The 14,986-nt window shown below is 44.5% G+C and overlaps 1 protein-coding gene across 1 annotated transcript; it reads left to right on the forward strand.

Annotated features, from left to right (window-relative positions):
* The first annotated feature begins 1,062 nt into the window (after positions 1–1,062).
* Positions 1,063–6,736, forward strand: LOC127300745 (2-dehydro-3-deoxyphosphooctonate aldolase 1). The gene is made up of 13 exons (XM_051330906.2): positions 1,063–1,156; positions 1,916–2,013; positions 2,084–2,180; positions 2,248–2,313; positions 2,658–2,717; positions 2,833–2,907; positions 3,817–3,901; positions 4,510–4,568; positions 5,049–5,093; positions 6,172–6,270; positions 6,372–6,419; positions 6,501–6,548; positions 6,641–6,736. Exons 1-13 carry the CDS (start codon positions 1,118–1,120, stop codon positions 6,695–6,697), a joined length of 876 nt encoding a protein of 291 aa, XP_051186866.1. The 5' UTR covers positions 1,063–1,117; the 3' UTR covers positions 6,698–6,736.
* The last annotated feature ends 8,250 nt before the right edge of the window (positions 6,737–14,986 follow it).

The raw sequence follows: 14,986 nt of genomic DNA on the forward strand, positions 1-14,986 counted from the left end.
GGGATTGCATGCACGTATTGCTTTACAGTCGTGATTGATTTCCATATATTCATCCTGGATTGGTAATGCCATTATATTTTTGGAAAGTGGACGAATATCATGACGGATGGCTGGATGGCAAGCGGGAGACATTTAGTAAAATTGAACGGTCAAGATGTCTTCAATCTTTGACATCAAACATTTTTGATGACATACGGACTCGCATATAATAGTAAAGAAAAGTGCAAAAAGGAATTTAGTGATAATAGCTATGTTATCAACTATAATAAAAAAACCTTGATACCTTGGAAAATACCGCCCTCATATCCAGAGAGCCACAAAAGAGCGTTATTGAAGGGGATGTAGAAGCTCTGTCGCCGCTCACCCCCAACTCCGACCGTCGGAGCACCACGAGCAGCAGCAGCGCCACCACAAGCTGCAGGGAGCAGCTCGAACTCCACCGCCACCACACCCCTGAGGGCATTACGCCAGACTCCACATGGATAAAGCAAGAAACTAGACTAGATCTAACCCTAAACCTAATCATATCTACTCGGGCGCGTCTCCTCAACCAACTCCGGCCAGCTATTCCGACGGAGAAGGCCTTGGATCGGCCCGATCGGCGGTGAGAAGTTCCCAAGCTACTGTAGCGAGGTGAGAGGGAGAAAGAGGGAGAATGAAGCGGTCGAAGAAATTTTAATATGAATATAATTTGAACATTTATTTTTTATATGTATGAACATTTTATACAATACACGGGAAGAGCTCCTGCAAACATACGAACCGAAACATTAAAAAAGTTTAACATTTAAGATATAAAATTGAAGCATGTTATATATATATATATTTCTCAAAAAAATAGTTCTAAAGTTCTAAGTTACAAATTCTGATATTTATATAAAAAGAAAGAAAAAAACTTCCCCTGGTGTGTTAATGGGCCGCATCAAACACGGTCCACGTCAAATTTGTTCACGTGGTGTGGCCGTATCAGACGCAAGTACCCCCAGCCAGTGGTCCCGCTCCCGTCAGGCGACAGGCGACAGGCGTCCACCTCCGAATCGCATCTGCTCCGGCAGTCCGGCTCCCGCCCCGCTTGATCCCGTTCTTCCGAATCCCACCTCTTCGGGGAGGACGGAAAATGGATGCCTCGTCCGTGGCGCTCTACAACCAGCTCAAGGTAAGAAAAATTTCCCTTGTGTAGTTGTGCTCCGTGTGATTTCGGGGGTGGCATTTCGTCCATCACCCTGCGGGCGCCGTGGCGTGCTCATACCTTCTTTGCTCTTTGTTCCTCGCCAAGAATATTTTAGGACTTGCAGTTCTCGTGGTGGGATTTGCTGGATCATGTTGCCATTTTGCTCATTGTTTCTAGTTCTATTTTTTTTCTAAAATATTGGATTAGAGATAATCTTAGAGCTGATAGCCGGCAGTGCATTCTGCATTCCACTAGGGCCTTGCGTGGTGCTTACCGATAACGCCATACAAAATAATCCAGACTTATTTTTTGGTCTTTTAGTGAGGTCCTGGTACTGGTAGAATGAAGCCAATCAAGCATGACATAAGTTCTGTGATTAAGATAAAACACTCGCTGAATGTCTTAAAATGGATGTCACTGTTGAGATTTACAAGATTTAGTAAGTTCCATGAAGATGCTATGCCTTTTGGATGTTTTGGTACACTCGAGCCTTGAGATGTCTGCTATGACTGAATGGGGTTCACTTTTTGTGTGTGTGTTTTCTCTGTGAATTATAGAGAATTTCTTTGAGTGCTTTATGTGTCTGCCTCTTTGGATAATATCAAATTTGCTTTTGGGTGATCTTGCAGGCTCACTTATTTCCTTGGTTTGTTTACAATGCATGATACTAGTAGTGTGACCACATCTGAAGACATTTCATGTGTTGCATATATGCAAGAATTGACCTTTCTGATTTTTACACAGGCTGCTCAACCATTCTTCTTGTTAGCCGGGCCCAATGTGATTGAATCAGAGGAGCATGTCATGAAGATGGCCAAACACATCAAAGCCATCACAACCAAGTGAGCAATGGATCACCATACTTTTGTTTATTCTTGGGACAAATTAAACCTGCTGTTTTCTCCATACCAGACTTGGGGTGCCTCTTGTGTTCAAATCAAGCTTTGATAAAGCAAACCGTACATCATCAAAATCATTCCGTGGCCCTGGTCTGGAAGAAGGCCTAAAGGTGTGGAAAAATAATATTAGATCTTTTGTCTCTTTTGTATATAACATTTTTCACCTTGCTATATCAGATCCTTGAAAAGGTGAAGGCCACATATGACCTTCCAGTGGTCACTGATGTGCATGAAAGCTGCCAGGTATCCATTTGATTGTATTAATGCTGTATGCAAGGATATTCTTCACTGCTTTGGTAGAAAAAGTTTCAGCTGTATCACTTTCCTAATATTCCAGCGAACTTAGCAGCGTCCATCAATTATTTTTCCTTTCTATGAAATGTTTGTACTGCAGGAACCACTTTTTTTCCATGCATTTGAATACGGCATGTCTGAATTTGAAAAGATCTTTGTTTGGATATGTCGCTTTTTTTATTCATACTGTTACAAGTGCTTATTGCACCCTTTGAATTCAAATTCTTTCACCGCGTATCCTTTGCTCTGAAGTGTAAAAGGGAACATGTTCTCTAACTAAATCACTAAATCAGTGTGAAGCTGTTGGAAGAGTTGCTGATATTATACAGATTCCAGCTTTCCTGTGTCGCCAGGTACAACTTCAACGAATGCATATTTTTTTTGAAAACTGCAAAACTGCTAGCTATCTAATCATAAATCTACTTGATTATCTCATTCGGCATGCCTAATAAAATATTTAATTAACAGACTGACCTTCTAGTGGCTGCAGCTAAGACTGGGAAAATTATCAATATCAAGAAAGGACAATTCTGTGCTCCTTCTGTAAGTTGCATTTCTATCTGGCAGTCTTGCCAAAACTTAAATGTAGTAGTCTGTCTTTTAAATATTATAAGTTGTGCTTTATTTGGCACCTTTGCAAAATTAAACTTTAGTCATAAATTTTAATTTATTGTTTTTAACACCAAGAAAAGTTTGACTGCATGAAGTTACATTTTTTTGGACTTGCATGAAGTTGCATTTACATCTGGGCCATATGCATTGAACTGATATGTTGTTTGAAAGATTGAATCTCAAATTCTTTGGGCACTTTATACACATCAGCAAAGTGAGTACTATTATTGTCAGCTGCCACCAGCTACATTCCATTGTCTGGTTTAGCATCAGCCTACAAATTCATGCTTGTTCTTTTTTAATATTCTATAAATATTCCATAATGTCGTTTGTCTAGGGAAGTTTCACTTCATGTGATTTTTTTCCTTTATGAGATTGAATGGTCAGGCGAAGTGGAAGTTATTTGGACTTGTTTGGACTTTTCTATTCTGCCCATGGTAAATCAAACATGAGATGATGAGAAACCAACAGAATGTCTAACTAACTATGTAAACAAACTGTCAGTTCCAGTTTGGTCTATCACCGTTCTGAAAACCCAATCACCTTTTACTGTGAATTGCCAGTTCTCTTCGGAAGTTCAGCTAGCCATTGGTGAAGGTGGAGCTTTGTGCTGCCAAATAACAATTACGTGCTTGTGCTACTTAACAAGATGTTTGTGATTTTTTTAATGGAAAATGTTGCACCAAGCATTTGCCTGTCGCCTTTTCATTTCTAGAAGTCTAGAATCAGTAACTGTAGATACGAAAGATATGCATTTCAGTGACAAGTCCTTCCTGAAATCACTTATTTTCCCGGTACTTTTCTGCGTACGATTGTCGGAATGATCCTTTACTTCTCCAGGTTATGGCCAACTCAGCGGAGAAAATTAGACTTGCTGGAAATCAACATGTGATGGTCTGTGAGCGTGGCACCATGTTTGGCTACAGTTAAGTCATCTCTCTTTTTGATGGACTGTCTGCTTCAGAAGTAAATAAATAAGAGAAAACACATAATACCATATTAGGGTATATACTATGTTGAGCTATTATATGTGATCATCAGGAAACATATCACGCTGAATAGGATATCGTGCTGTTTCTGGACACTCAAATATGCTGTAGCATGGCAATAGTGATGGTTGCCAGGGAGAACCTAGATAAAGAAAAAGTGACATCTGATGGCTGACTAGCTCTTGAAATATGTATCTGGGTCCCTAGGCATTTAGAATGCCTGCATTCGCTAATAGAACATACTAATAGTCAGGTTGGACAGCATGAAGTGCAGCTTCCATACAACAAAGTAGTCGAGACAACCATTTGTGATTTTTCCATTGTGAGCTCAAGCTGTAGGTCTCCCTATTCAACCGATTTCAGCTCTCTACCATATCTAGAGAAATAGGGTAGTCATTTTATGCAGACTGCTAAGCGAGAAGTCAAAGGAAAATAAGCCATTGGATAGTTTTCCTGCAACAAGCAGCTTATATTTACAATTACCTTGTAACGGATACCAAGTTTAGCAATATATTTACTTCTGTTGTTTTCATTCTACACACAGATGATCTAATTGTTGACCCAAGGAACTTTGAGTGGCTGAGAGAAGCAAATTGCCCAGTGGTAAGTATTATCACCTTACTTTCGCCAATAATTGCATAATCACATATCCAACTTGTTTGTATTGATGAAAATTGCTTTCTGAGTAATATTGGTGATATTGGGTAGGTCTGGATGTCTGGTATTCATCACCATGATATTTGCGAAAAAACTGTTAATCTATTTTGCACCAGTAGAGATGCATTATTACAATTAATATACTGGTTTTTGTGTCAATAAAGCGAGAAAGCATTCAGCCTTTATTTTCTGAGGCACAATTGCCTTGACATGGCAGATGTAGTATACCTTGATATGGCAGCCTTTATTAATACTCGATAATGGATTTCTGTTGTTTATACATTAACCAGTTGATTGCTCTTTCTATAGGTAAATTGTACGTCGAAATTTCAATTTTGTATACTCAAATATATCTTGGTATGTAGTAGCTATCAATGTATTAGAAACAATGATATAGATCAGTGATAGAGATGTATGCATTTTCAGGTAGCTGATGTAACACATGCTCTACAACAGCCAGCTGGAAAAAAGGTATCACCTATTTGGCTATTTCTAATATGCATCTCTTGGTTTAGGCTAATTCTCTTGCCGACAGTTTTGCTCAACCTTAAGCAAATTCCTCTTTTTATTTTTATTTGCCAATATACTCATATGTCGATTTGTAAATCAAATCAACATTAAGGGAATCATTTCTGTATTTAATGTTGCTAATAGTTGACATGGAAACTTGTGGTAATTAGCTAGACTTTAGTTATGTGCCTCTCTGAATGTAAATTGGCATGTGATCCATTTGTATCTCACTCACTCTAATCTTCAAAAAGATGATGTTTTAGACATCTACACGGTCTTCATAACATATCTTTAGCTATAACTTGATAAAAATTGTTATGTTACTAAAGTATTTTTATAATAATCCATTAATATAATTGGCATAAATCCAATGAAAATAATTTAAAAAATGGTGGTCGAAGTTTTAAAAGTTTGACAAAAATATGTTCTAAATGTCATGCTTTTATGGACTGGGAGGGTGTTTATAATATATGCCAATGTTCCAACCTGATCCATATCTCTGTATATTTCTGCAACCATTATCAACGGCCAAAGCTCGAAAACTCTGACGTCATATCTATAATACTCAACTGTGGAATAGTACTCCCTCCGTTTTTGTATAAAAGTCAACTACGTATTTTGGGGCAAACTTTGACTAGTAATCTAGCCAACAAAACATGAGTTGTATGCCATCAAAAGCACAACTGATTTCATATTTGAAACATGTTTCCAACAATATGATTTTGGTTACATATAACTCATATTTTGTTGATCAAATTATTAGTCAAAGTTTGTCTTGAAACACGAAGTGGCCATACAGGAGTACCAAGAACTTGGACTTCTTGGAATATGTTGATTTTGGTTGCCCTCCCAGTCCGCAAAAACATATGTCCAAAATGTCATGCTTTTGATACACAAAGTCATAACCATTTTGGTTGTTGTGTTTAGTCATCTCCTTATATGTTGATCAACTACTCTTCCAAACTAGTTCTTTATGAATATAACTGCCTCTGAGGATTTTAATTTGTTCAACTGGGTTTACTTGTTTCTGTTTTGTAAGCTTGATGGTGGTGGGGTTGCAAGTGGAGGTTTACGAGAACTAATACCGTGCATCGCAAGGACTGCTGTTGCAGTTGGTGTTGATGGTATTTTCATGGAGGTAGATGAAGCTATCATGCTGCTTTTCTTTCCTTTTATCTTCTATCCACAAAGGTATACTAGTTTATGGTTTTCTTTTTTTGATTCATAATCATGTGACAGGTACATGATGATCCCTTGAATTCACCATGCGATGGGCCAACTCAATGGGTAAACTTTCCATCACCGTTACATTTTCAATTGCGATATGTGATGTTATGCTCACTTATTACCTTCCTGCATTGTTTCTAGCCATTGCACAATTTGGAGGAGCTATTGGAAGAACTCATTGCAATTGCTGTAAGTTTTTTTTTTTACATCCTTACCTTAGTATAGTGAATCCTAAATTCCTAATCTCTCTAATCTCACAATTTCTGTTTCTTTGTGTGAAGCGAGTCACCAAGGGAAAGAAGCCATTGAAGATCGATCTAACACCATTCAAGGAATGATTTGGCATGGTTGGTAGAAATAGCAGCGAATACATAATTTTGGCTATGTAGTTTGTGATTCTGTTGTGCAATTGGATCGTGATAAACATCTGAAACATGTGCCTGTGTTTGTATTTTATTACCCCTGTCATTAGAATTTGAAAATGAAATGATTTGATTTCTGTTTTTTTTTTATCCCTTGGCTGCATATAGACTTGAATTCACATCGATCCCCTGCGCCGGGTAACTTATGTTGTTTTTCTATAGCTGTGACAACCACTCGCGTAAGAGGTGTGCCCAGATTTAAACTGATAACCACTTGCGCTTTAATAGTGCTTTTGCAACAGCTAACATCATCCAAATTTACATACACGGTATGTTTCCTCACAATACTCCATGCACATGAGTACATGATCCATCATCCACGTACAAGACAGTTGCTCTCTAATCTAAATTATTAGTGACTCCGGTTCTGCTACAAGCAGCAAGTACAATCTCCACGTTTCATCCTGGCTTCTTGCTATGAACATGATGATCAGACTGGGATACAGCTCTCCCAGTGGCTGTACCTGGAGCCGAACGTTCCTCCGGTGAGCCGGTACACAAACTGCAGGACAGCCCTCCGCGCGACAGAGTCCCACGCCCTGGCCATGCCCTCGATCGACCTGGGCTCCGGGAGTAGGCCGAGGGCGCGTCGAAATGCCATGTCCACCACACCTGGAAGCCCACTCCTCTGTTCTCCGTCGCTGTGAATCACCGGAGAGCTCCGGGGGTAATCACCGGGGACGAGCAGCTTCGTTGATATCTCAGACGCGCCGATGGCTGCCCTGAGCTTGAGGTCTGGTCCAAGCGACACCCCGTTGTAGCAGAGCTCGATCACCGTGCCGTCTGTGTGGTCCTCGCTGATGATGATGATGTGGGTCTCGACTAGCATGCTGCACGTGGCTCTGATATCGTCCAGCAGAGAGACCTCCTGCGTTTTCCGCCTCTTGCAGCTGCTTTCCCCGCTGGGTTCATCGTCAAACCACACGCAGCTGCTGCCGTCCGTGGTGCCCGACGTCGTCGTGTGGGGGAAGGCGCGCTTCAAGTTCACCCCCATATCACTGGCTAGTCTGCGAAGCGCCAACATTGATAAAGGCGTTTTTGCCGCTTCGACGGCTACCGGTGTTTCAGCTTCAGCCTTCACCGAGTCATCCTCTGCTTTCTGAGCCGGTGAAGTTCCAGCAGGATCAACGTTCTGAGTCAACTGCGAAGTTGCTTCTTGCTCTGTTGGATGCTCTTGTATCTCCTGGCAACACGTTCCACCTGCGAATGGTGGCGTATCGCTGGTAACAGGCGTAAGGCTGATGGCCACCGGTGCTTCAGCTACACGGTGCACCTCACTGTTCTCCGCTTCACCTGCCAACTGGCCGCTATGGTTTTGGTGATGTGCCAATGGACTTTCAGCCGGAACATTTTGTGAAGAAGACTGCGACAAGGCCTCTGCTGCGGGTTGCTCTTCATGTTTCTGCAGGGTAACATCTGTGGCACCAGCATCAGTGATATTGACGACTCGAGGCAGCTCGTGACAGTTCTGCGACTGAAGCTCGGCGTTCCTCCTCGCATTGCGGGCATTGCTTTTCCTGTAGAATTGCAGCAAACCATACAGGGAAGCTTGGCACATGTCGAAATGATCCTTGGCGTGCTCGGGTATGCTGCTTTTCTGGAGCTGCAGGAAGCCCAACACACAACTGATCCTTGTCATGACACTTGCCGCATTCTTGTATTGGTCCGCTTGCTCTTTAGGTAGTGACTTGAGCTCTTCGTCTGTCTTGCTCCGAGCGACACTTGCTCGCAGTGCTCGCTCGAACTCCATGAGCTCCGACAAGTGGGCATCCTTAAGGGAAGTGATCTTCTGAAAAAAGTCCTCCCTCCAATCCACTTGTACCGCAGACTGCTGGTTGATCTGTACCTGAGGATGGCCAAACTGCTGCGTGTTATGTCCTTCAGGATGCCCCATCTGCATAGTAGCAGCACTGGACTGCTGTCCTCCGTGAGTATGGTAGCTCTGCCTCAAATCTTGCTGATGATCCATCCTCATCAACTGCGGCCGTGGCTGCTGCGTGGAGTTATGCCTGGCCGGGCACTGAGTCTGAACCTGAGTTACCGCTGTCCGATGGCGAGGATGGAGCTGCTGGACAACCGGTGTCACTGGAGTGGTGGACGTGGTATTTCGAGGCGCATGGTGCCACTGGGCCGCTGCCACGGGGGTGGCGAATGATGGCTGTGCTTGAATGTGTTGCACATGAGATGGCCTTACAGCGAGAGGAACTGCTGACGCACTCCGCGGCATCGCGGCAGCGGAAGGATTAGCTGGAACTGCATTGAGAGGCCGCATCTGGTGCCCCATGTGTGTCTGCTGCTGATGGCCTGAAGCTGGCCGCTCAACCGGTTGCCGTTTCTGCTGAAAACACGCCATCTTCTTGCTTATTGTCCTGACGTAATCTTCCACGCTGCCCGACTGGCTGAATACCATGGCCTCATATCGGGAAGCAATGCCATGGATGTCGTCCACCTGGGGCAGATTCCTCACTCTGAAGAAACACGAGACACAGACGAAGGAATTAGAAGGATATCAAAGCTAGAGAATATTACAGCAAACATGATCAGAAAAATCTTCGCGAGAATCTAGCTACCCCCGGCTCGGGAATAGGGAAACATTGATTAATCATTCATCCAAACGTATAATGCAGGAAGTCAATCGGTTAAGCAAAATTATCATGTAATTGATGTGGCTGGACTCTGAAGTACTGTACATGAATTTAGGTAGACCGTTTCATTCTTTCTTGGAATCAAGAAAAATACACCAACCCTAGGCTACAAACCCATCCTTTTCACCCAATCAATCCATCAATTGGTTGCACACATAATTCTGCTCTACAACAAACAAACAAATCAGGGAGCAAATTTTGGGGAAGGGCGCATGCTCTGCGGGTATGGGTGAAAAGTACGAGCATACGTACATGTTCTGGACCACGCGTTCACGGAGGTTAGGAGGTGCCGCCGCTAGCCAGTGTCCGCCGGCGGCAGGCTGGGCACCGTTCTCCATCGGACCGACGGACGGACGAAGGGAAGCGAGTCGCCGGCTGGTGCCGGACACGCGAGGGCGATCGGGGAAGACTCGATCTGGGCGTGTAGTTCGACTTGGATTGTGGGTCGCGAATCGCAGATGGAGAAGGAAGCGTGGGAATTTATTTAGGGAGGAAGTGCGCGCGGCGAACCCAAAACCGAATCCCAGGAGAACTCGGACGAACGCGCTTCTAAATTTTCGTTTATTCATGTGAGCCCAAGCCAACGATGGAATAGGGCCAAGGCCCAAGTAGCCAAGCCCACAATTGGTTGTTACCCCTAAAAAAAAGTACTCCCTCTCTCACAGTTTATTAGGGTGTGCATGTACCCCTAAGTCGCAAATTTCATCAAGTAAGCATTAGTTATATATTATAAAAATCATATCATTAGAAAGTTTAGATGTTCTATTTTCTAATTATATAATTTTTGTATTATATAATTTAAATTATATAGGTCAAATTAGCGACCTTGGGATACAGGGAAGCCTAGTAAACTAAGACGGAGGGAGCACTCTTAAATTGGTTGGGGCACGTTTGGTTGCCAGCATCGAAATCGTGGCTCCCGCGCCAGCGAGATGGGCTCACCTGTGCGTCGCGAACGAGCCATGGGCCATGAAAGCCGGGTCGTTTGGTGGCCTGTGAGGCCTTTTGCGTGCTGGAGAAGGAACCCATGCCCCATCGTTTGGTTGCCCATTTACAGTACTTTCTTCTCAGCTCGTGCAACCAACAGCCTGTTTGGTTGCAGCAGTGTTGTGGTAACCCCTTCATTTAGAGTGGTGAGGTTACCCAGTACTGAATAACACCACACATCAGATTCAGTTCATCAAAAGGTGGTGGTAATACACATCAACTACTTAGTGGGCTATGCATCAGGAACGAAGCAACTACTTCGTGATGCATCACAGGTTCATCACGAGGGTTTAGTATATACCACCTCGAACAAGTTCATCATTATAGATAGGAAATCAGATTGTACCAAGTCCTAGCTAATGGAGGGATACAAGCTCACCTCCCAAAATCAGCGGATCATGACGAAGGAAGCAGAAGCACTAAGCAGGAAACTGGTTGCGGAGTCAGGTCCTAAGCTAGCTCCTCCTCTCCGGTGGCTAGCTGCAGCTTACGTTAGACGGCATATTCTACTCCATTGTCTGCAATGAAGTCGATAGCCCTGACCAGCAAGTTAGGATGGAACAGCCGCGCCTTGCACACAAACCGGGGAGTGAAGATCATCTTCATCTAAGCGTAGTTCGTGATCGGGGTGCCGACGTACTGAGGGTGCTTCGGGTAGCGCTGCAATCCACAAGGAACAGCTGTTAGTGCGGACGACATTCACATATATATACTTTCAGATCTATGCAGGAACTCAATGAGGCTTCGTACCTGGATGTACTCGTCCGTCGTCCCTTCATCACCGCCATAGAAGCAGCAACCATCTTCGCTCCAATCCAGAATGCGATCGGATTTCATCTTCATAATGACGCTCCACTTCGTCCTCCAGTTTCTAATGTGGTTGTACAGCTGAAGAGTGGTGACATGTACATCGGCGAATGCAAGAACATCCGCGGCTACCTTCCTCATCTGCTGCTCCTTGAATCCCATGTTGAAGCAGATGCCGCTACAGACGAGCTGAACCAACCGGTTCAGCACACACTCTGATAGCTCAGGTTTTCAAACCATGGCTGGTTTGCTTGCAATCAGACATGGTTGAGCATTCACAGTAGGCGCGGACAGATCAGGGGAGCCCAAAGGTATGTTTGCCTACATGACAAACACTAGCAGATCAAAGAACAAGCACTACCACATGAACATCCTTAAGCACTAGCAGATCAATGAACTACCACTACCACATCAATGAACAACGAGATAAGTAAGAGCGGCCTTACGGTCAAAGGAGCCACACGCAGCACCAAGGTCGGGGAAGCAGGGGACCCTAGCGAAGATGCATGCAGGCAGCACCACTGTCCCAGTGGAAGAGTCAACGGCGAGAACGGTCCCCGCTGTAGAGTCAGATGGAACCTGGAAAACTGAAAGATCGAGATGTCGCCTAGAGGGGGGGAGGGGTGAATAGGCAATTACAAACTCTTGCGGATTTATCTTGTAAGAATGTGGAATTAAACTAATGTTTAGTTTACAAGCACAAACCCTAAATATGCTAAGCTCAACTAAGTGTAACAATGGCAACTAGAGCTAAGCAAGATAGGCACAAGATATATGTAGCACAAGTGATAGCAAGATATATGTACTTCAAGCACGATGGCTATCACAAGAAAAGAGAGCTCGGGTATAGAAATAACCGAGCCACGCGGAGGCGAGGATGTATTCCCGTGTTCCCTTGCTTTGCAACAAGGTACGTCACGTTTGGAGGAGTGGAGGTCCCACGAAGGATTCCCCGTCCCACACCCTATTCTCCGAACCACGCCCACGAAGGATAATGGCCCTTTCCTTATGGTTAGCTTTTCCTCCGCTCCGGAGACGGCAAGCTCCACAACCACTTCACAAGCTCCACGAAGGAGAAGCCCGGGCCTCTTCACAATCTTCTTGAAGAGATCACCGGAGCACCAACCGCCAAGCCAACTAGGAGGTTTCCCTCCAAGAGTAACAAGCTCACGGTCTCTCACTCGAACTAATCGTGGTGGAGAGCTCAACACTATGCAATGATGCAAAGCAAGAACACTAGAGGTGTTCAAATCCTTCACTCTCAAATCCCACCCAAACAACAAATGCTAGGATGAGATTGGAGAGGAAGAACAATGGGGAAAGTCAACAAAAGACTCCAAGATCTAGATCCCAAGAGTTTCCCTCACTTAGAGAAGAAATGGATTGGTGGAAGTGTAGATCTAGATCTCCTCTCTTAGATCCCTCAAGAATTAGCAAGAACTATGGGAGGAATCAAAGGGGAGAGCAAGTTCTTCCAAGGCAACAATGGAGGTGAGAGAATAGAAGAACTGACCCAGCCCAAGGTGGAAGAAGGGCTATTTATAGCCCAAGAGCAAATATAACCGTTGGGGAAAAGTTGGGCTGAGTCAACCATCGGGGAGGCCGGTCAACCGGGCCTGAGGCCGGGCCGTCCGGTCCAGGGTCGGCCGTATCGGCACAGACCGGACCAGCCGGTCCAAACCGGTCGGCAGGCCGGACCCCGACCAGGGTCACTTTGTGTCGTCCAGGAGGTCATCCGGTTGGCGACCGGTCGACCGGACTGCGCGCCGGACTGGCCGGTTGGGAGGCCGGTCAAACCGGGCGAGAAACCGGGCCAGCAGGAAAAACATGTTTTACTAAAACTGTGATAACTTTTATGTCCGGACCCCGATTGACATGAAACCAATTTTGTTGGAAAGATAACGACGAATAGAACCCCAATATGGAGACTCCTCACAGGATATTTTTAAATGTTTTTAGGGAGGGAGTCTCCCACCGTCAAGAAACGGTGAAGACGTCCAAACTCGAAAACGCAATAGAAGATGCATGCGGATTCCGTTTTCGATGAACTTGGGCTTGTTGTAAAGCTAGCAACAAGCTCAAGAACCTCACACAGAGAAACACCAAGAAGCAATAATGATATGCAAAGTATGCAAAGGGTTGAGCTCCCTAAGACGATGTGATCAAGTTACCCAACCGAAAGCCCCTCTTAATAGTGCGGCTATCTATCCTATAATCCGGTCTCCCATCAACCACCTTGAGACCGGTAAAAGGAAAACCTATCAAGGTCATACCTTTGCCTTGCGCATCCCGCTTGATCTTGATGATAACTCTTCAAGCTCCACACAAGCCGGAATGCCTCACTTGATCAATGTTGCTTTGTGAAGACTCACAAATGCTCCCCCATACACTATGATGGGAAAGCTCCATTGATACACATCTTCACATGTCCATTATCACCAAATGGACGGCAAGCTTCAAGCATGTGATCCACTCAAGATGCTCATCTTGAACTTGCCCAACTCAACCTTGTATCTTCTCATACTCACTTAAGATAGAGCATGGCTAATATTGAGTTCCACATAAGAACTCCATCTTCATTTCTTCTTCTTGATCATATCACATATTTATCTTCAAACCGATGATCTTGATGCCAATCCACAAGGTATATCTTTATCTTCATGGCATCCATACTTGAATCCAACACATGGAGTACAAGTAGTACCTATGGAATATTTCTTCATATAAACTTAATGAAAACATTAGTCCGTAGGGGTTGTCATTAATTACCAAAACCACACATAGGGGCAATATACCCTTACAAAAACATCCACAACCTCCATCGGCGACGAAGGAATGTCCTACAATGGATTCGTTCAGACCCTGCTTGTGTACCCAAAAGATCTAGATCTAAGGCTAGGGTTTGAAGAAGCTTACCACAACCGAAGTCATCGACGCAGAGGAAGAAGATGACCATCCGCGGCCAGTAGCCGCCGCCACAGCCGCCGTCGCCGCCGCAAGCCTCGCCGACCGTGCGGGTGAGGTAGAGCTGGCCATGTCGCTAGATCGGGAACGGTGGATGAGCTCGCAATGGGGGGAAATGGGGGGTTTGGATTTGCCGGTGAGAGAGCCGCCCCTAGATACGGTGGCGAAAATTCAAGCGCGGTGACCGAATTCATCCCGCCGAGATTTCGCCGTCCCGCGCGAGCTCCCGCCATCTCCCGCGGTGGCTTTGCGAGGACGCTGCGTTCTCCACTTCTGCGGAAACGGGAGTGGCTAGCTAGAAACGGCCGAACCGGACGTTCCTCTAGGGTCTAGCCCGAGGGTGTTTTGAGAAAGGTTCCTGCAAGAACGCGGCCTCGGCCAGGTAACCAAAGGGCCGAAAAAAGCTGGGCCGATGCGAGCCAAGGGGCATGCAGACTACCAAACACGTCCTGTTGCATTCATGTGCATTCAAGCAAACCATACACGCAACTTCTTCAACTCAACCTCACTCCACAATAACCTTGCTGTCAAGTAAGATTAAACATATAGCATCTACAGCTACCATGTTTTTTTGCAAATAGCGGAGCTAAAATGCTAATGGAAAGATCTTTCAGAAAATAAGACGCTAATGTAATTGCATCAGTTTATCTGCTTATGCCTAATTGATTTGTATGATGGTCCTATTCCAAGTGCAACTTTGAAAATTCCTTCAAGGTTCAGGGGTAGATACTGCTCGTCTATTTTGTACATCTATTTCATAATACTTCAAAAGTGGTACCAAATAGCAAAAATCAGAGCTCTT

The sequence above is a fragment of the Lolium perenne genome, chromosome 5 (genome assembly GCF_019359855.2).
Source record: "Lolium perenne isolate Kyuss_39 chromosome 5, Kyuss_2.0, whole genome shotgun sequence".
In the NCBI taxonomy this organism is placed as follows: Eukaryota; Viridiplantae; Streptophyta; class Magnoliopsida; order Poales; family Poaceae; genus Lolium; species Lolium perenne.